The 20,782-nt window shown below is 42.5% G+C and overlaps 1 protein-coding gene across 1 annotated transcript; it reads left to right on the top strand.

Annotated features, from left to right (window-relative positions):
- The first annotated feature begins 298 nt into the window (after window positions 1–298).
- Window positions 299–10,941, top strand: FGF23 (fibroblast growth factor 23). The gene is made up of 3 exons (XM_066254780.1): window positions 299–590; window positions 7,026–7,129; window positions 8,522–10,941. The coding sequence occupies exons 1-3, from the start codon at window positions 395–397 to the stop codon at window positions 8,966–8,968; spliced, it is 747 nt and encodes a 248-aa protein (XP_066110877.1). The 5' UTR covers window positions 299–394; the 3' UTR covers window positions 8,969–10,941.
- The last annotated feature ends 9,841 nt before the right edge of the window (window positions 10,942–20,782 follow it).

Raw genomic sequence — 20,782 nt, 5'->3', positions numbered from 1 at the left:
CACATTTCCTGGTGGAAGTGGAACAGGTCAACAGAGTCATAGATAACTTTTGCCCACACATCATTCATTTTTTTGGAGCGTTGGCTTGAAATTGAGGGGTGTGTGTGTGTGTGTGTGTGTGTGTAACTGACACGCCTTCTGAGAGCCTCAGAGGTCTCTGCATGCTCTTCAAACAAGCTGATTACAACACAGAGGATGTGGACAGTGGAGTCTTTCCTGGTTGATGTCACAGGGCTACCCTTTAAAAGGCGAAGAGAAAAAGGAGGAGATGCAGCCTGGGATCCTCACAGCAGACCCCGGCCAGGAAGAAGAGAGGAAGGCAGCGAAGCAGGCCCTGGAGGCAGGGCAGCAGAGTCAAGTTTCACACTCTGGGCCAGCCATTCAGAGAGCAGGGATGTCAGGGGCCCGCCTGGGGTTCCTGGTCTGCGTCCTGGGCTGTGTAGCCAGAGCCTATCCCAATGCCTCCCCACTGCTCAGCTCCAGCTGGGGCGGCCTGACCCACCTGTACACAGCCACAGCCCGGAACAGCTACCACCTGCAGATCCACAAGGATGGCCACGTGGATGGCACACCCCATCAGACCATCTACAGTAAGTAGGGGCTTCATTCAGGCTGGGCAGAAGGGGCCCTCCTCTGTTCATCCCCCTACCAGGGACTTGGAGAGACCCTGACTAGACCAGAGGGTTAATCCAGTCTCCTAGCTTCTTGCCCAGGATCCACTTACTGTGTGTGTGTGTGTGTGTGTGTGCGCGTGCGCACGCGCGCAGAGAAAACTTGGGAGAAGATTCTGCTACCTTTCTAAGGAGCGTTTACTAGTTTCTACCAGCATGAATAACTCCTATCTTAACTAAAACCCTTTTTCCCACAATAGCAGCCACTTTCTCTTTATCCCATCCAAATCGGCAAAAATGTACAGAAAGAGAGGCAAGGTGGTTGAGAGGACAAAGCCAGATAGGTCAATAGACACTGAGGTTTAGCTCCTGAACTTTGGACTGGGTTAGCAATGGAGGTTGTGAAGAAGATTCCTGTATCCGACCAAGGTTTGGAATAGATGAACTTGGGCTCTTTCCAATTCTGGGCTTCTTGTATTCTGGCTTTATAAAAATTGTCAGGAAAAATGTATTAAAGACAGGTTATCCAGGTATGTTGTCTTGATGGGTCTGACCACGTGCACAAACCTCTCATGCATTCCTCTATCCATTCAAGTATCCATCCAACAGGTGTACTGAGGGCTTCGGAGCTGCCCAGCTTGGTACAGATTGCTGGTTCTTCTCTGTGAAGCTGAAAGGTCCGCTCAGTAACAAATGAGCTAGTTGGGAACTCTTTGGCAAGATGAGACAACTGGAACGTTTTTAAATATTAGGTTTGTGGAAAGTTGGATCACAGGCCACAATCAATTATCTATGACTCATGTACAGGCCCCTTGGTGTACACCTGTATAAGAGACAGTGAGGTGGGAGGGAGCAATTAAAGGAGTAAGAGAGCAATCACAGTTTCTGTTTAATTTAAAAAACCTGTAAGAATAATGACCTGCCCATATCATACTAAATTATTTAGTAATAGTGCTGTGACCTTCCTGTGGTAAAAATCAAAGGTCCTTAGCCTGGTAGCAAGATATATATACACATGCAAAGTTCAAACTTCTTCCAGCGCTCAAATGATGGTGATAGGGGTGAAGAGGGAGGAGAAAAGTATTTCCAAATACCAGAAAGGTTTCAGAACTCAAAGGTATAGTAGGATTCAGAAATGAACATCTTGGAAGCCAAGTTTGAGTCTAATGGCAAAAATCTGAAATAAATCTGGATATACTGTACTTGATACAGCCAAAGTGCTCCTCCCTTTATCCAATGCGTATTGAACAGAACCTACACTGTGTCTGACATCGTGCAAAGCTCTGTGACTGCAAAGAAAGACACAGCCCTTCCAACACTTCGTCTTGTCTCCCAGCTCATTATCAGACTCTTAAGAAACCCAATTGTTACAACTCCCATGGAGGGCTCCCCTTGTTTGCACTGTAAGATGATAGCCAATTGAAAATGCATGAGTGAATTATGCTATGTAATTTTGATTTCCATAGGTGGAAAGGGCTTCATAGAACTAGGGAATGCTGATAACATGTGCCTAGATTCATGGAATCCTTTCACTGAAGGGGGACCCCCAAATACATGTCCTTCTCAACACAACATCAAGTAGACCGGGGTGAGCCAACTGTGGTCAGGGAGTGTGCTGGGGTGTGGGCTCAGCCTACGGAGTAGGTAAGGCAAACTGTAGAACTTGTCCTCAACTATCCACTGGGGTCTGGGCCAGAGAAGGCACTGAGCACTATTTGGAATGAATTAAAATGACTGAGAAGAAGCAGGATCGATTGAACTGATTTCAGATTTATTTTTGTTTGCTTTTACAGAAAAGTGATTTTGCTTTGTCAGATATAGACACTAGCTAAGTGTGGTTTCTCTGGGAATCACCACAAACCTGGGGAAGGGACCTTGGGTCAGGGTGCTTGCAGGCAGATACTTTTCCTAGTTTATACAATCTTTTGTACTATTCAATTCGGTTATCATGTGCATTACCAAAAAAAAAATGTATGCACTAAGATAAAAAGTTATCAAAAAGAAAAGAGGAAACATTGGTGCATGTAGATAGGTAGGACAGCTAATTAACAGAGGAGGTAGGTATAATTACCTTCTCAATGAGTAACACTCTTACACTGCTGGGAAGGTTGGGGGTGATTTCTTCCCTCTTAATTAATTAGATTTCCAGGGAATCTGTCTCATTTGATCCGTGTGCTTTATTAAATTCTTTATTTTATTTTAAGTGAAAGGATGGGAGATAGATAGACAAACTCCTGCATCCACCCCTGACTGGGATCCACCCAGCAACCCCCATCTGGGGCCGATGCTCAAATCAACCAAGCTATCCTTAGCGCCCGGGGCAAAGCTTGAACAAATCAAGCCACTGACTGTAGGAGGGGAATAAGGAGAGAAGGGGAAGAGGAAGGAGAAGAGAAGCAGATGGTCACATCTTATGTGTGCCCTGACTGGGGATCAAACCCAGGATGTCCACACACTAGGTCGATGCTCTATCCACTGAGCCAACTGGCCAGGGCCAGTAAATTCTTAATTAACAGTTGAGGGCCCAACCCACCTTTGGGTTGTTGGTCATTATGAAACTCTCTGTCTAAAAAATTCTATAACCTCCCTTCAGACTCACGGCACTGATGGCAGGGAGTCTCTCCAATGTCTAGCTGCTGTCCTACTATGAGCAAGGTCGCCTTCCCACTCTCTATTATCCCCACTTTGTGGGAAAGCAGAGGAAAAGATGCTTATTACCCCTAGTTAGTGTCATTTCCTAGATTCAGACATTATTTCCTCCATCTTCCTCATTGACACTTTCTTTATTTAAAGCTGAATTATCCTCAGGTCCTTGCATACTTTAAAATCTTATATTTCTTTTGGTGAGCTCGAAGTACTTTACACGTATCATCTGACTTGTCACTTACTGGCAATAAGACTAGAGCAGAGCAGATAATTTTCTCCTTTAATAGCAGAGGTGAGAAGAAGGGGTAATGTAACAATTACCAGCATTTACAGAGTGCCTTTATAGTGGATAAAAATATTATCTCATTATATTCTCAAGACAACCAAATGAGGTAAGTGATTCTACTGCATATGAGATAATAAAGGTTAAAGAAATTCAGTAACTTCCTCAAGGACACGACACATAGGTAGTAAATGATCTAGAGAACACCATGATCCCAAACCTACACTTCTTCCAGGGTCACATGCCACCATCCACTGTCACTGAAAAAAATGTCCACTAAGTCAGCCTGGCTCCAACAGGTTGTGTGGGTCAAGCAGCCAATGATTTGTTCCATCCTTCTGCTGAATTCTGCCCTCGAATCTGTAAAGATTGTATAAACATGCCTTCTGAAATTGCAAAGGGAAGAAAAATCTGTTACATTTTCTGAATTTTCCCATTGGCTCATAGCAGCTGCTCACTGTTCCTGGGCAGGCTAGTTTCTCCTGAGACCAGCCCCAGAGACCAGTAGCAGGTGCACCCTACCCAGCGACACAGTGGCCCTCAGCATCAGGATGTCGTGATGGCAGGTCGGCAATACTGTACAAGGTCTCTCATCTGCTCAACACTTTCCAGCCATTTTTACAACCTTCATCCCGTTTGATTCTAATTGTACCCCATAAAGCAGGCAGGGCAGCTGTTATCATCCTCTTTTCATAACGGAGGAAACTGAGTTTAGAGCAATGACTTGCCCAAGGTTACAGAGTTAGTAAGTGGCCTAATTGAAACCGGAATCCAAGTACCCTCATTCCCAGTTCACGGTTCAGCGTTCCTTTGCTGACCCAGTAGCGGCACGGCCACTTGGGCTCCTCATGGGCTGCAGCATGGAGTTTGGCACTCAACTTTGTCTTCTGATGCTTTGTAATGCTTTCTGTTGGAGGCAAGCTACAGGGTGGTAGGAAGAGGATGCTAGATTCACTGACCTGAGTTTGAATCCTGCCTTTGTTTCTGTACCACTTAAATGGGGATGCTGCTACTATGAATATTCATAATGTTAGCAATACAACAGTTGTTTTGAGAATTTGAAATAGCTAAAGTTCTTAGGGTAGAATCACTCAAAAAAAGAGTTACTCAGTGAATTTTTTCCTAATTGGACTGAAAATTCATCAGGACAGAAACCATTCCTTTCACGTTTCCTATGTTTCTCTCAGGGCTAACGACAAAATTAACCATCTATTTGAGATGCTTAGGCAGACCTAAATATGGAGCAATTTAAATATTACCCTCTGCACCACCCCTACTTTACCCCACCACCAGAAGCTTCCCTCCAGGCTAACGCTCAGCCAAACTTGGAAACAAATTAACTTTCCTCTGTGACCTCTTCCTTTCTCTTCTGTCCAGGCTTGGTCCCCCCACTCATTCCCTCTGTCCCACATCATAGGACTTCAGGTCAGGATCTATTCCCAACTCATGTCTGAGCATTGCTTGCGGCTCTCCTCAGAGGTCTCCTATTGAGCCTACGTGGGGTAGGGGACGAGATGGGCTGTAAGTCAACCCATGAGACTTCACCACTTCCCGGGCACACCCCATTTCTAGAAGACAGATTCGAAACTTTACCTGGGCTCCTTCCCAGGGGCCATGAGGCCAAATGAGGTGCAGGGGGAAATTCTGTGGTAGGCAAATGGAAGTGCCCCCACAGACTTAAGGAAATAGGTAATTAAACAGCATTTGGGCATAAGTCTTGCTGAATTGCACTCTTGCCACCAAACAGAAAGCTTTAGCTTTTATTTAACTAGGCATTAGTACTTGTTAAAATTGTAAGCTTCCATGGGGGCAGGTAAGTGGTTCACACTTAAAGCTGCTATCAGTTATTTAAGGTGCAGGTAGTATGAACAGGTTTCAGGCCCTTGTTGGAGACTAGTTTTTGGGAGGGGCATTGAAAGACCATGAGGGACTGCACCTGGAGGAGACATCACCAAGTGAGAAAGACTAGTTTTTGGGAAGGGCATTGAAAGACCATGAGGGACTGCACCTGGAAGAGACATCACCAAGTGAGAAAGACTAGTTTTTGGGAGGGGCATTGAAAGACCATGAGGGACTGCACCTGGAGGAGACATCACCAAGTGAGAAAAAGACAAAGAACAGAATACTCAAGAAGAAATTCCATCCATGCCTGGTATCTATTCAACATGGAAAGATATGCCCTCCTCCTCTAAGTAACTCCCTCTAGGGGACGCACTAGGCATGTAAACTTAGTTAAAGCAACGTGAATAAAATGTATACTATAATAGAGGTGTAGGCATTGTGCTGAGGGAGCTGAGATGAAAGAGAAATTAATGAAGAGGGAGATTAGGAGAGTTTTCACAGAAATAGCGATATCAGAGTCTGGCCTTGAAGGATGAGTAACTTCAATAAGCAGAGGAAAGGGGAAGATCATTCTAATACAGTTCTTGACACATGATGAATGTTGACTGATGTACCAGTGACATTTGCAGAGCTACTTAGGTGGAGAATCAGGCTCTGTATGCAAGCTGGATCCTTGAAAGACATCTTGGTATAGGTTTTAAAATCAGAGATTTGGCATGGTGTTGGGGCCAACTTGGACTTGGTGAACATGTTAAGAACACTACTCTTTTATGGATTCTTGCTGTATTGGCCAAGAGTTTGCTTAAAGGCTTTAATCACTGTAAAAAAAAAATAGAAGACTGGATAAAGAAGATGTGGCACATATACACCATGGTATACTATTCAGCTAGAAGAAATGATGACATCAGATCACTTAAAACAAAATGGTGGGATCTTGATAACATTATACGGAGTGAAATAAGTAAATAAAAAAAAAACAAAAAACAAGAACTGCAGGATTCCACACATTGGTGGGACATAAAAACGAGACTAAGAGACATGGACAAGAGTGTGGTGGTTACGGAGGGCAGGGAGCGAGGGAAAGAGGGAGAGGGGGAAGGAGAGGAGGAGGGGCACAAAGAAAACTAGATAGAAGGTGATGGAGGACAATCTGACTTTGGGTGATGGGTATGCAACATAATTGAATGACAAGATAACCTGGACATGTTTTCTTTGAATATATGTACCCTGATTTATTGATGTCACCCCATTAAAATTAATAAAAATTTATTTATTAAAAAAAAATCACAAAGGCAGAAGCATTTAGAGACCATGACCACTACCACAAACATGAAGTGGCATTAGCCAAGCAAGGAGGAAATAAAGACAGTCCGGGCAGCGACAGAACATGTATGGGGAACAGGGAGAAAATGCCGGGAGTTCAGACTGCTCCATGCAGCAAGGTAACTGAGGGGAGCGAAGATGTAGGGGAATACAGGACTCAGAAGAAATGAGGCTGAACAAGTACAAGGGGAAGGTTATGTGAAATAGTCACCACAATGAAAATCAATAAAGGGAGGATTCACAAAGGTGGGTTTCCAACAGGCACTCGTAGTGGGAATCGTATGCACAGCAAGGTTTGACCTGAATGATTTTCTCCACAGGTGCCCTGATGATCAGATCAGAGGACACTGGCTTCGTGGTGATTACAGGTGTGATGAGTAGGAGATACCTCTGCATGGACTTTAGAGGCAACATTTTTGGATCAGTGAGTTTCTTTTTGTAAATAATTATCTAATTTCTCTGACAGAACATAGATATTTATAGCTTGAAGATTCCATCTGCAGAATACCTTGATGATTTCTTTTCCCTGAGTGCTTTTTTCAGTCTAAGTAGTACACGTTCAGGTTTATACACCTGGGGTTTGAACACAGGCAGTCTGGTCTGGAGCCCAGACTTTAGCCTGTAGTCTGAACTGCCTGTCAGTATCCAGTTTTGTGTCTAACACAGCATGTAGCCAGAGGTCTTTTAGTCGTGTAGATTTATGTTGTAGAGCGCATTAGTAAGGGTGAGAAACCACAGGTGTCTTCTTGACTCTGTTACTAGACCTCCTCGACCTTGGGCAAGCCCTCTCACTTCTCTAAATTTTGGTTTCCTCAAATGGAAAAAGTGGAATGGGCCACGTGCTCTGTGGGGCTCCCCCTATTTAAAGATCTCTAATCAATCACCTCTGCCCCAGTTGTGCTGGCTGGTCCTTCAGGTAGATAAGCAAAGGATTTCCCAAACTATAGGTTGCAGGCACACCCCAAAGGACTGTGAGATAGCACGACAGTGGGACTGCTCATCTCAGGAGACTCTCACCACCAGACAGGCCCACTGGAAAATTCGTGAGAGCAGTGACTTTCTGTTTTGCTTATTGTTGTGTCCCAGCATCTGTCATGACATCTGACGCACAGCAGATAAATATCTTTTGAAGAAATATAGAAAATTAAATGAATAAATACGTAAGCAAATAGCTGTTGACCACATATAGGTACATACATAGTTTTCATCTGTAAAATATTACTTCATGGAGTTTAAGGATTAAATTAAATACAGTAACATATAAAGGTCCTAGCAGGCAGTCAATAAAACCTGGTACTAGTTAGTGGCACAGTGAGGGCTTTGGCATGTGTTGCCAAAGTTCATGTCCCTAAATCCCAAACTACTTTCTCTGATGTGAGTCCCCTCACTTACGTTTGACCCTACAAACTCCGTCCCACCTCCTTTCTCCAGGTATGGAAGCAGACCCAAAACACCTTTCAGCCAAAGGAGAATTTAAAACGGTAGAGAGTAGGGAAGACAAGGTTGCATGTAAGTTACACCCCCCTCCAGGAGCCATAGCAGGAGCGCTGCAGTTCTGCCCACCCTAGCCCCAGCCAGCCCACCTCCCCGCAGGGCTGCGGGCCCTGCACTGGCCACTCCCTGGGCTTGGAAGCTATGTTGAGTGCTTAGAGGACTAGTCATAATCACATTTCCCCAGCAGACGATAAACACACCCACCCAACAGAACTGTGGGGAGGGATGGTGTTCCTCCCATCACCGACCGGGCACAGGGCCCACACTCCACCCTCGCCTGGCCCCCGCCTGGCCCTCACCTGGCTGGCTTTGTCCTTTCCAGCCTCACTTCAGCCCGGAGAGCTGCAGGTTCCAGCAGCGGACTCTGGAGAACGGCTACGATGTGTACCACTCGCCCCAGCACCGTTTCCTCGTCAGCTTGGGCCGGGCCAAGCGGGCCTTCCTGCCGGGCATGAACCCGCCGCCCTACTCCCAGTTCCTGTCCCGGAGTAACGAGATCCCTCTCTTCCACTTCAACACGCCGCGGCCGCCGCGCCGGCACACGCGCAGCGCCGAGGACGACGAGCCCGAGCGCGACCCGCTGAACGTGCTGAAGCCGCGGCCCCGCATGACCCCCGCCCCGGCCTCCTGCTCGCTGGAGCTCCGGAGCGCTGAGGACAACAGCGTGGCTGCCAGCGACCCGCTTGGGGTGCTCAGAGGCAACAGAGTGAACACTCACAATGGGGGACTGCGCGTGGAGAGGTGTCGCCCCTTCCCTAAGTTTACCTAAGGACACCAGGAGACAATCCTTTCCAACCACCTTTCAGAAAAGTCAGCTCCCTTTCAATGACAAAGGAGGGAGGTGGGTGACGAGCTGCTTCTCCCCATTGCCTGCCCCAGAAGTCTGCCTTGGAGGCCTAGGAAAGGGAGTTCTACCACCGTCCTCACCCACCCCAACCCCCTTTCTGAATTAAGAAGCCCCGTAGGTAACTCAGAAATTTCCCCTTTACTGAGGAGAGAAGGGATTTGTTTCCTTTTCCTTAAATATGCCTCTCCTCTTAATCAGTTTAGCATCAAAAACCATGCCACGGCTTAGGGAGCTCGCGCTCTGAGGGGGAAGGGAAGAGCCAGTGCCAGCAGCTTCTCCATTGTCTCTTGCATTTATGTTATCTTGGCCCTGTTGGGCTTCCAGTTTGCAATCTTGACCCAGGGCAGTAACAGCTGACCTGGGCAAACTGATGGGAATCCTAATCTCAAGCCTCATCTCCCTGGAGACAAGGGAGAGGAGCTATCCAAGATTCGTGGTTGCTGGTCAGAGCTGAACTAGAATGCTCAGAGAATGGAGGCAGAAATCCAGCTAGAACGCTCAGGCTCCCCACTGCTGGACACCCCGGCCATGCTCTCAGGGCGGCCAGAGCCACAGGGCCCAGAATGACCCTGCTCTGCTCCAGGTGGCCTTGAGACAGTCCTGCCTCTAGCCGAGTCTTTGGCTCTCATGACTTGGGCCCAAGGAAGAGCCTTGGTATTGGCTCCTGAAAATCTAGTCTGCTAGGATTTGTTTTACAAAATAGAAATAAATTCAAACTCTCCTAAGAGGCATTTCATGAAGCCTCTTCTTCTGGGTGGAGTGCTCATCCATTCTGGGTGAGTTACAAAAATGCCCCAGAGGAGGGAGCCTTGAGACAGAGGCACTGGGCTGGGCTGGGTTCTCTGTAGACTGGCAAGTTCTTCCCTATGAGTGAAGTGGCCTCAAGGGCTCGGGGAAAAGGAGTCCAATAACTAGGGCACCACAGTGTAGGAGTTCGGAGAAGACCACACCACTGGCTCTTCACTATGGTCTCTTGACTGCCCTGCAGCGGTAGCTAGGGGGGCTAGGTAAGACACTCCCAGGCTGACAAGTCAGGGTCTTAATCCACTTGGAAATTCCAGGGTCATTAAATGAAGACAGCTTTCAGGCCCAAGAGCCCCAGTACCACCCCGAGGAAAACCAAACCTCACCTGCAGAACAGCTGAGAAGCGCCAGCCCCGTGGGACTGCTGCTCAGTCCTTACCCCAGTCTTCCCCAGTGACTTAGGGTCTGCCTGCCACGGGGTCCTTTTCCTACCTCTGCTTAAATGGCTACCCAAAGAGTAGAATATTAACAAGCAAAGTAAGTTTAAACAACAGCTTCTTCCCAGGCCCAACCCCCCCTCCCTCATTATCACGTACCCAATCTTAGAAACATCCATTCTTTTTACTTATAAGGATAATTGGATAACTGTTTTTGCCCAATGGATTCAAGCTGAACTTGAAAGACTAGTTCCTTTTATGAGGGACCAAAACTGTAATACTATATAGCAGCGCATGGAAAATAGTTTCTTCATATAGTTTGCATTTCTTGTTGGAGATACTATACTGTATAAAAGCTATTGGAAGCTCCCTAATACTGTAATTAGATAAAAACTTCCCAAAGGACTTCAGTAGAAAACTGGTTGCAATCTCACCAACCTAATACCATCCACCAGGGGTGTTTCTCTTTGGCAGAGCCAAGGTAGCCCCCACAATTTTCTATGTCTTTTAGCATGTGGCAATATTTATTTATTTATTTGGAAGACTATGCCTATCGCTCTATATTTATAGATATTTATAAAAATGTAACCCCACTTTTTTCCTTTCTTTTGTGTAAAAAAAAAATTATCTCAGCTTCTGTTAGTTTTTCCTCTCTGTGTTACTATATAAGAACATGTCAGAATATGTGAATAAAAGGGATTATGGAGGGGAACATTGGGGAAATCCAGAGAAAGCAAAATTGTAAAGCAATATCAGCATTAAAAAATAATTTTTATTGAATTTACTGGAGTGATATTGATTAATAAACTTATGTATGTAGGTTTCAGGTGTACAATCCTATACACCATCCCCTGTATATTGTATCGTGTGTTCACCACCCCAAAGTCAGGTTTCCTTCTCTCACCATTTATCCCCCTTTACCCTCTTCTCCTTCCCCCACTCCCTTTTTCCTCTGGTTTCACCATATTGTTGTCTGTGGCTACAGGTTTCTTGGTCTGTTTTGCTTAATCCTTTCACCTTTTTCACTGAGCTCCCACCTCCCCTTTCCCACTAACAGCTGTCAGTTTTCTATATCTGTGAGTCTGTTTCTACTTTGTTTATTTTGTTCATTAGATTCCCCATATGAGTGAAATTATACAGTACTTGTCTTTCTCTGACTGGCTTATTTCACTTAGCACAATAATCTCCAGGCCCATCCATGCTGTCGCAAAAGATAAGGTTTCCTTTTTTTATGTTTGAGTAGTATTCTATTGTGTAAATGTACCACAGCTTTTCTTTTTTTCTTTTTATTTTCTTTTGACAAAGACAGAAAGTCAGAGAGAGGGACAGACAGACAGGTGATCCCTTGCTCAAGCCAGTGACCTTGGGTTCAAGCCAGCAACCTTTGGGCTCAAACCAGAGACCATGGGTCATGTCTATGATCCCATGCTTAAGCCAGTGACCCCACACTCAAGCTAGTGAGCCTGTCCTCAAGCTGGATGAGCCCGCGCTCAAGCCAGTGACCTTGGGGTTTCAAACCTGGGTCTTTCACGTTCCAGTCTGATGCTCTATCCACTGTGCCACCACCTGGTCAGGCAACCTAGCTCTTCTTAATGCCTAAGGCAGAGGCCATGGGGCCATCCTCAGCACCCAGGGCCAACTCATTCCAATCCAGCCATGGCTATAGGAGGGAAAGAGAGAGACAGAGAGAGAGAGAAGTGAGAGGGGTGAGAGGTGGAGAAGCAGATGGTTGCTTCTTCTGTGTGCCCTGACCAGGAATCAAATCTGGGATATCTACACTCCAGGCCAATGCTCTACCACTGAACCAACAGGCCAGGGCCAAAAAAAAAAAAAAATGCTTTTTTAAGCTTTTAACACAACATAGTAGGATGAGGATGGGAGAAGGTAAGGTCTGTGTGTGCCTGTGTGTGCATGCACCATGTAATTTATTACATTTTATACATCTGGCTGCTACAAGCTTCACAGACCTAATCATAAGCAGGATTTCCAGTAATTAAGGCCCAATGTGATATCTTGTCTATAGAATTAAAATCCTTGCTGAATAAAGATATTATCTCAGCCATTACACATATTTGCATACTTAATGTTTATACAGAACTCTTGTGCACGTTAAGTAACATATAGCTTCCACTTCCAGCCCTGAAAGAGGAACTGTTACCAGATTTGATGTCCTGCCTAAACAACTATTAAAACAAAATATAAGAGGCAGTGGTTTTCAGGCATGGAGTTTCAAAGGACTAAGACGAGAAGGGAAACTTCCAAGGCTCCATCCCTGCTTTCTGACTTAGAAGCAGGACAGGAAATGGAACCCAGGCAGAGTGGCAGTCTCCCTGAGCGGGGAAGGCAGCTGGACTCTGAGGGCAGGGTAGTTAGACGGGGGAGCTATGCTAACGACAGAGCATGCACTGCAGGCCTCTGGCCAAGGACTGGGCTGCACGTGCAGAGGGAAAGATCCAGCCAGACCTAACAGAGACTGCCTGCTCCAGAACTGGGGTATGAACAGTGAGTGATTCCACAGGCCATCAGATGCTGGGAAACATCAGGAATCTAACTCAGCCAGGACAGAGATTCACTGTATGCACTGGACTGAGGCCACAGTAAGACTGCATCTTAGAAGGAAAGGCTAAGCCCCTAGAGAAAGAGACACACCCGAAAACTAAATTCAGAACTGAAGTCCTGCTCTCACAGAGAATTATAGGAAGCCTGCCACTAGCTTAGGTGTCTGCCAAAACCAAACTGAATCCCCTTTAAAGGAAGATGCCATAATTAGGACTCAATAAATATATGGTACCATTCACACTCATGGAAGAAATAAGGAAAAATGGCCCGCAGTCAAGAGAAAATACAATCCCTAGACAAAAACTGTAAAATAACCCAGATTTGGGAATTATCAGGCAAGAACTATAAAGCAGCTATTTGAACTAAATTTAAGGATTTTAAAGGTAAGTTTGATCATAATGAACAGATTAGGAATCTCAGGAGAGAAAGCAAATAATATAACCAAATAGAAATCTAATTTAAAAATACAATATCTGAGCCCTGGCCAGATAGCTTAGTTGGTTAGATCGTCCTGAAGCACAGAGGTTGCCGGTTCAATTCTAGTCAGGGCACACAGAGGAACAGATCAATGTCCCTCTCTCTCTCTCTCTCTCTCTCTCTCCCTCTCTTTCTTTCTCACTGAAATCAGTAAATAAAAATTTTTAAAAATATAATATCTGAAATGAAAATGTATTAAATGGGCTAAATAACAGGTTAGAGACAAAAGAAAAATATAGCCATTTAATATTTTAAAAGTTAAAATAAGTTATCTTGAGAGGAAAAAAATAATGACCAGAATGTAAGTGGTCTGTGGAATAATACAAACTGTCCAAAATATGAGTAAGTGGAGTCCCAGAAAGACAGGAGCAGAAAAGCTTTAGGGATAAGAAATTTTGAAGATATAATAGCTGAAATGTTCCTCAAACTGGTGAAAAACTAATGTGCTATTACAAAAATCTGAACAAGGCAAAAGCAAAGTATACAGAAAGAAAACCACACTGAGGTATATCACAGCCAAACTGCTGAAAACCAAAGCTGTTTCAAAAAGACCTAAACCGCTCATGGTAAAGCTTGTGAACCCTTAACTCCTCCCCCACAACAACAGACATCAAGGACTGGGACCTGACCAGAACCTGAATGCACCTGAAGAGTCTGTAATCCAGGAAGATCCAGTGCTGAGACCCCTTAAATATTGCCCTGAACCTTGGACCAGGGAGACAAATTTGAGCCTTGCCTGCTGTCTCCTTGCCTGTAGAAGCTTTCTTCTTCTCTCAAAAGCCAGTGCCATAGTTTCATCTGCTCAGCGCATTAGGCAGTGGGCCCTCACTCGGTCACATCATCACAAACAGTGGAAGCCAGGAAACACCGGGATGGCACGTTGAAAAGTCTGAAAGGAAGTAAAACCTACCTACCCAGAATTATATATCCAGCAAAGAGGTGAATGAAAGGAAGATAGACAAAAATGAATGTGAAATAAAAACTGGGAGAACTTGTTGCCAGGCTGAAAGGAAGTTAACACTATATGGAAAAACAATAGGAAAGAAATAAGAGCATCCAAAATAGGAAAAATATGGGTAAATGGAAACAATTATTATACTTACTGTTATACATATAAAACATATATAAATATATATAAATAACACTTTCTTCCTTTGATTTCTTTAAGACTGTTTAAAGCAAAAAGTACAACATTGTACTGTGGGATTAATACTATGTGTAGGTGTCATATACATGGAAAAATTACCAACCAGGATGGGAAGGGGAATGAAAACAATGTGGTGGTGAGATTATAGCCCCGTATGTGAACGTCACACAATATTAACTCTAGATGGTGACAAGTTAAGGGTATTGAATATTGTCAATCCTTAAGTAACCACCAAAATAATAATGACACAAAGATGTGTGGGCAAAAAGCTAAAAGAAGTATTGGGAATAAATGAAAAATATTCTATTATCTATTATCTCAAAAGAAGGCAGAAAAGGAAGAAAGTAGAATAAATATCAGATGGGACAAATAAAAAATGACAGGCTAAATCCAAATCATATCAATAATTACATTACATATAAGTAAAACACCACAAATAAAGGCAGGAATTGTCAGATGTGATTAAGTAAAAATGGGCAATTTCATGTTGTCTATAAAAGATGGCCTTGAAAGAAAAGAATAGGAAACTGCTGTATTAAGTTTGATTAGGCTGCAATAACAAAATACCACAGACTGGGCGGCTTAAACAACAGAAATTAATTTTCTCAGAGTTCTGGAAGCCAGAAGTCCAAAACTAAGATGTCAGCAGGTTTTGTTCCTTCTGAGGCCTTTTTCCTTGGCTTGCAGATGGCTGACTTCTCAGTGTCCTCAGTCTTCTTTCTGTGCATGTGTATCCCTGGTATCTCCAAATGTCTTCTTCTTGTAAGGACACCAGTGAGGCTGGATCAGGGGCCACCCTATTGGCCTTATTTTAACTTAATTTCCTCTTCAAAGGCCCTATCTCCAAACACAGCCACATTCTGTGTTACAAGGGCCAGGTCTTCAGCTGGGTGCTAGTCCTTCGGTGAACTTAGGGGAGGGTCACAATTCAGTTTATAAGAGATATGTACAGTGAGAACAGTAAGCAATTCAGGCTTACTATTTAATATCCTACAAAATATGCTTCAATTTCAGGAACACTGCCATTGGAAAGGGGAAAGTTTTACAATGATAAAAGGGCTGATTCATAAGGAAAACATAAAAATCATGTTTCTAAAAACAGAGCAACAAAACAAATGGAACAAAACTGAAGGGAGAAGCAGACTAAGTGCAAATCTTAGCTGGAAATGTGCACATCCCTCCCTCAGGTGACTGACTGAGCAAGTAGACAGCCAGTAAGGATGTATGAGACAGCTGAGCACCACTAGCTATGAGCTGCATATAATTTACATTTATAGAACACTAAACCCAACAACTACAGAATATACTCTCTTTCCAAGTACATAAAAAATGCCCATCAACATAGACCACATACTGGGTCAGCAAACAAATCTCAATTAACTCAAAAGTTCAAAATCTTACAGAGAAAAATAAAAAAAATGAATAAATAAGAAGAGTCCAATTTCTCAGGCAGAAGAATTCCAAAGAATTTATGCAGCTCTCTGTTCTCAAGGAGGGCAGCACTAATCCCCACTGTACACAGTGACTTCTTTCTAAAGGGTATACAGCATGGAAAGGGGGGAAGTATCTTTACAGGGAAAAAATCAGACAGACACTACCTTAGCCAGGTGATTAAGGTCAACATCAAAATCAACATGAATAAATCAAATGAAACAGCCACACTGGTAGCGTGTACACTTGGTGTGATGTGATGAAATACCATGCCTCAGCCCTGGCCCGACCACTGAGTTGGTTAGAGCATCATCCACAAAGCGCAGCGTTGCCAGTTTGCTTACCAGTCAGGTCATATACAGGAACAGATCCATGTTCCTCTCTCTCTATCCCTTCCTCTCTCGCTAAAAATCAATAAATAAACATTTTTTAAAAAAATACTCTGCCTCTATAGTCTTCCTCCCAAACAACCATAACCCCACTCACTCTGACCATGAAAAAAATAAACCCATCAAATTCCAATAGATTGGCATCCTAACCTCAAAACTGCCAGTCATCCATGAAAGAAAAACAGTCTGAGAAACTGCCGTAGCTAAGAGGAGCCTAAGGAGCTATGACAACTAAATATAATACAGTATGGAATGGAATTGGGCATTACAGAACAAAAGAAGAACATCAGGTAAAGACTAAGGAAAATTAATAAATTCTGGACTTAGTTAATAATAATGTGTGACTACTGATTCATGAATTGTAACAAGTGTGCCATCCTAAGTCAGGTAAGGTGTCAATAATAGAAGAAACTGAGTGCAGGGAATATGGGAACTCTTGGTACTGTCTCCTCAATTTTTTTGGTGAACCTAAAAACATTTCTGAAAAGTAAAGTCTGTTAAGAATATATAGAAATACAAGGGACCTGCAACAGCAAAAGAAAACCAAAATAAGGAATCCAAAAGAGACCCACACTTACATAATCAATTGATTTTTGACAAAGGAACCAAAGTAATTCTGGGGGAAAGAAAAGTCTCGTCAACAAATGCTTCTGGAACAACTGGATATCCATGTGAAAAATCACGAACCTCAACCACTTACCTCACACCATATACAAAAATTAATTCCAGATAGATCAAAGACCTAAATATAAAAGGTAAAATTATAAAGCTTCTAAAAGAAAACAGACTATCTTCATAACCAGGGGTCAGCAAAGATGTCTGAAATAGACTACAGAAAGTAATAACCATAAAACACAATAGTAAATTAGTCTTATGAAAACTAAAAACTTCTCATTAAAAAACTTAATAGAAAAATACTTTATAACAAATACTGTTTATTTGAATAATGAACTTATGAATATATAAAATATACACAGTCACATATAGATGACAACGGACTTCTCTCTCCAAAATATATAAAGAACTTAAACTCAAAAATAGACAATCTTACAAGAGATTTTACAAAGGAAGCTATACAGCCAATATGTATGTGAAAATATGTATCACATCATAAGTCAACAAGGAAATAAAAAGTTAAAACCATTGTAAGATACTACTACAAACACAACAGAATGGCTAAAATTTAAGACTGATCACATCAAATGTTGGTAAGGATGTGGAGTACCCAGAACTCTCATAGTGTTGGTGAGTATAAACTAGAACAATCACCTTGGAGAAAGGTCTGACAAGTTTCTTGTATACTAAGCATATACCCACACCTACCCTATGACCCAGCAATGGCATTCCTAGATGGTGACTGACAAAAAATGAAAACATAGGTCTACAAAAAGACTTGTTAAAAAGAGAATTCATAGTAGCTTTTTCATAATAGCCCCAAATCAGAAATAGTGTTCATCAATAGAATGAACTATGTATGTTCACAGACTGGAATTCAATGCAGTCATTACAAGGAAGAGACCTAGATTATCAAGAGCACATCTGGCACCCAGACCTTGGTTTCTGAATGCCATTTCCACTAAAAGGTATTGGGGATCTCTGGAGAAAAAGTTGATCCCTGGGACTGAAACTGGGAAAGAAAAAGACAAGTCTCAGAATCTTGTTATGTCAGAAAGTAAAAGAAGAGTACAGGTACTTAAAGAATAATGGCAATACATCAATGGAATACATGAAGCATCTTGAAAGTGTTCCCACAGGACAAATCTGAGACAACTGAGCATACATAATGATAGAACTGGTTTTAAATCACTGAAGAAGAACCCCCAAGTTCATATGATATAAATAAACAAGCAGGGGAGAAGGGAAATTTTTTCCTTGCTGTGTAATGCCAACTACTGAATAGAGAAACAAAAATAGCTAAAAATAGCGACCAACAGTGGCTAAAAGAGGGGATGAAAACTTAATGAGGAACAAATATATAATAATTTTAGGGTGAACAAACTTGATAATACATCATGTCCCTCCGGACGAGATGCACCAAGAACACATCCTTTCTGGAGTACTTCAGACAAAAATGCATCTTCTGAATAATAAAAAGATAACGTGTGTGTGCGTGTGTGTGTGTGCGTGTGTGTGTTTTTAAACAAGGTTAAGAAAGACAGAGAAAGGCTCAGGAATGGTTCCAGAAAGGAGAATGAAGAAACATGACAACTGAATGCAGCACATGGTCCTGGATTAGATGCCAGACTGGGGGTAGGGGTTGGGGGTGCAGCCATAAGGAACATCAATGAAATAACTGACAAGTTTTAAATATTTAAACATTTAAAAATTTTGTCAGCCAGTATCAATTGTTGACAAAGATCCTCTGGATTAGGTAGTAGTTTGTATCAATATAAAATTGCCTGGTGTTCATATTTATTGTGGCTATATTCAAGAACATCCTTGATCTTAGGAAATACACATTGAAATTAGGGGAGGGGAAGGGGCATGATGTCTCCAACTTATTCTGAAATGTCTCAAGAGGAAAACACATGTACAAGATACACACACACACACACACACACACAAATAATAGAGCGAATGACAAAGCAAATGGGGTAAAATGTAAACACGTGGTGAATCAGGTAGAGGGTGTATAGGAGTTCCTTGTATTATTCTTGCAACTCTTCTGTAGGTTTGCTATATCAATACCAAAAGTGACCAAAACACACACACACACACACACACACACACACAATTGTAATTATTCTCCACTTAATATGAGTAAACAACAGTTCAGGGATATTAAGAGAATATCTCAGCCATGAAACTATGAGACAGGCTTAGGACTTAAATGCAGGTCTCTGAAAATGAACCTTTCTGTGTCACTGCTCAGTCCCATCAGCCATTAATCAATCAATTACCCCCTCGGTTCTTAGCCTAGTGACCAGCACTTCCCCATCCACTTAGCTCTCTGCCTTCCTCTGCTCCCAGATCCCTTTGTATAAGTCAAACGTGCAAAGCACACTGCCTCCCTCCTCAGAGACTCCGTATTCTTTTCCTGTCTGGCTGCACTTCTCCAGAAGTCAGCAGAGCTCGCTCATGACCTTCGGCACTGTCTCGGTTAACACTTTAGAAAGTGCTCTTGGGCTTGCCCTAACTGAAGCAGTATTTCTCCTTTAGTCCTCATGCCCTAAGCCTCCTTCACCTTTCTCAACAGCACTGACCACACTCTGACGTGTACAGACTTATCTGTCTTCCCTGACAGAATACAGCTTCCACAGAAATGGGGAGTTCAGTTTTTGTTTGCTGCTATAGTGACTGTTCTTGTAACAGTGTGTGCCTTGCTCAAAAAATATTTGACAGACTAGATAAAATGAACAAATGTACATGATTCCAATAAAATTTCTAACAAGTTTTCTGGGAATTGGCCTGATTTTAAAATGTATATGGAAGACTAAAGGTGCACAAATATATTGTTCACAAAAATTAGGGGATAAGTCATAAAATATCCTCTAATTTTTGTGAGCAATGTAGCTAATATGCTATGAAAATTAAAAGGAAGGTACTCACTCTACAAGATGTTTAAGGTTTACAGTAACTATGATACTGTTATGGGAATACACAGGTCACTGAAACAGAACAAGGTCCACAAACTCCAGCAAATATGGGTGCAGGGTGGGGTGGGGAGTGGTATGACAGCAGAATCACAAATCGACTGGCAAGACTTCGAACAGTGGTGTGGGAGTACCTGTTTCCCACATGGAAAAAAATTTAAAATTGACTTCTGAACTTATTCCACACAAAAATAAGTTCTAGATAAAGGTTTAATATTCAAAAAATCCTCTAAAACTGTAAGAAACAAGAGATCTCTATATGACCTCATGGTAGAGAAGGCTTCAAGACACCAAAACAAACCTGACAATCCCTAGACGATATATTAGGTTTGACTTTCATCAAAAACAAATGAATAAAGACGAGGTCTATATATATAGTGGAATATTAGCCATGAATAAGAGGGAAATTTTACTATTTGCAACTTGGATGGATTAAGAGGGTATTATGTTAAGTGTGAAATAAGTCAGACAGAGAAAAGATAAATATGATTTTGCTTATGTGTGACATCTAAAAAATAAAACAAATAAGACAAAATAAACTCCATACAGAGAATAAATTATTGGTCAGTAGATGGGAGAGGGTGAGGAAATGGGTGAAAAAGGTGAAAGGGATTAAGAAGTATAAACTGCCAGTTATAAAAACAGTCACAGGATATAAAGTTCAGCATAGGGGATATAGTCAATATTGTAATAACTATGTATGGTGCCAGGTGGGTACTAGACTTGTCAGGGTGATCACTTCATAAGTTATAGAAATGTCTAACCACTAGACTATACACTTGAAATTATTATATCAACTGTAATTGAAAAATAAATTTAAAAACATTAAAAAGTGCATGATAAATATATATAGAAGGCAAGTAAACTGGAAGGTATTTGCAATGTTACTCCAGCAAGTCACTAAAAAAAAAAAAAAGCCAAACAGTCCAAGAGATTACCAGGCAAAGAATATATACTGA

Source organism: Saccopteryx bilineata, chromosome 2 (genome assembly GCF_036850765.1).
Source record: "Saccopteryx bilineata isolate mSacBil1 chromosome 2, mSacBil1_pri_phased_curated, whole genome shotgun sequence".
In the NCBI taxonomy this organism is placed as follows: domain Eukaryota; kingdom Metazoa; phylum Chordata; class Mammalia; order Chiroptera; family Emballonuridae; genus Saccopteryx; species Saccopteryx bilineata.
Note: the sequence above shows the minus strand (reverse complement) of the source record. Positions and strands in the feature narration are given on the sequence as shown.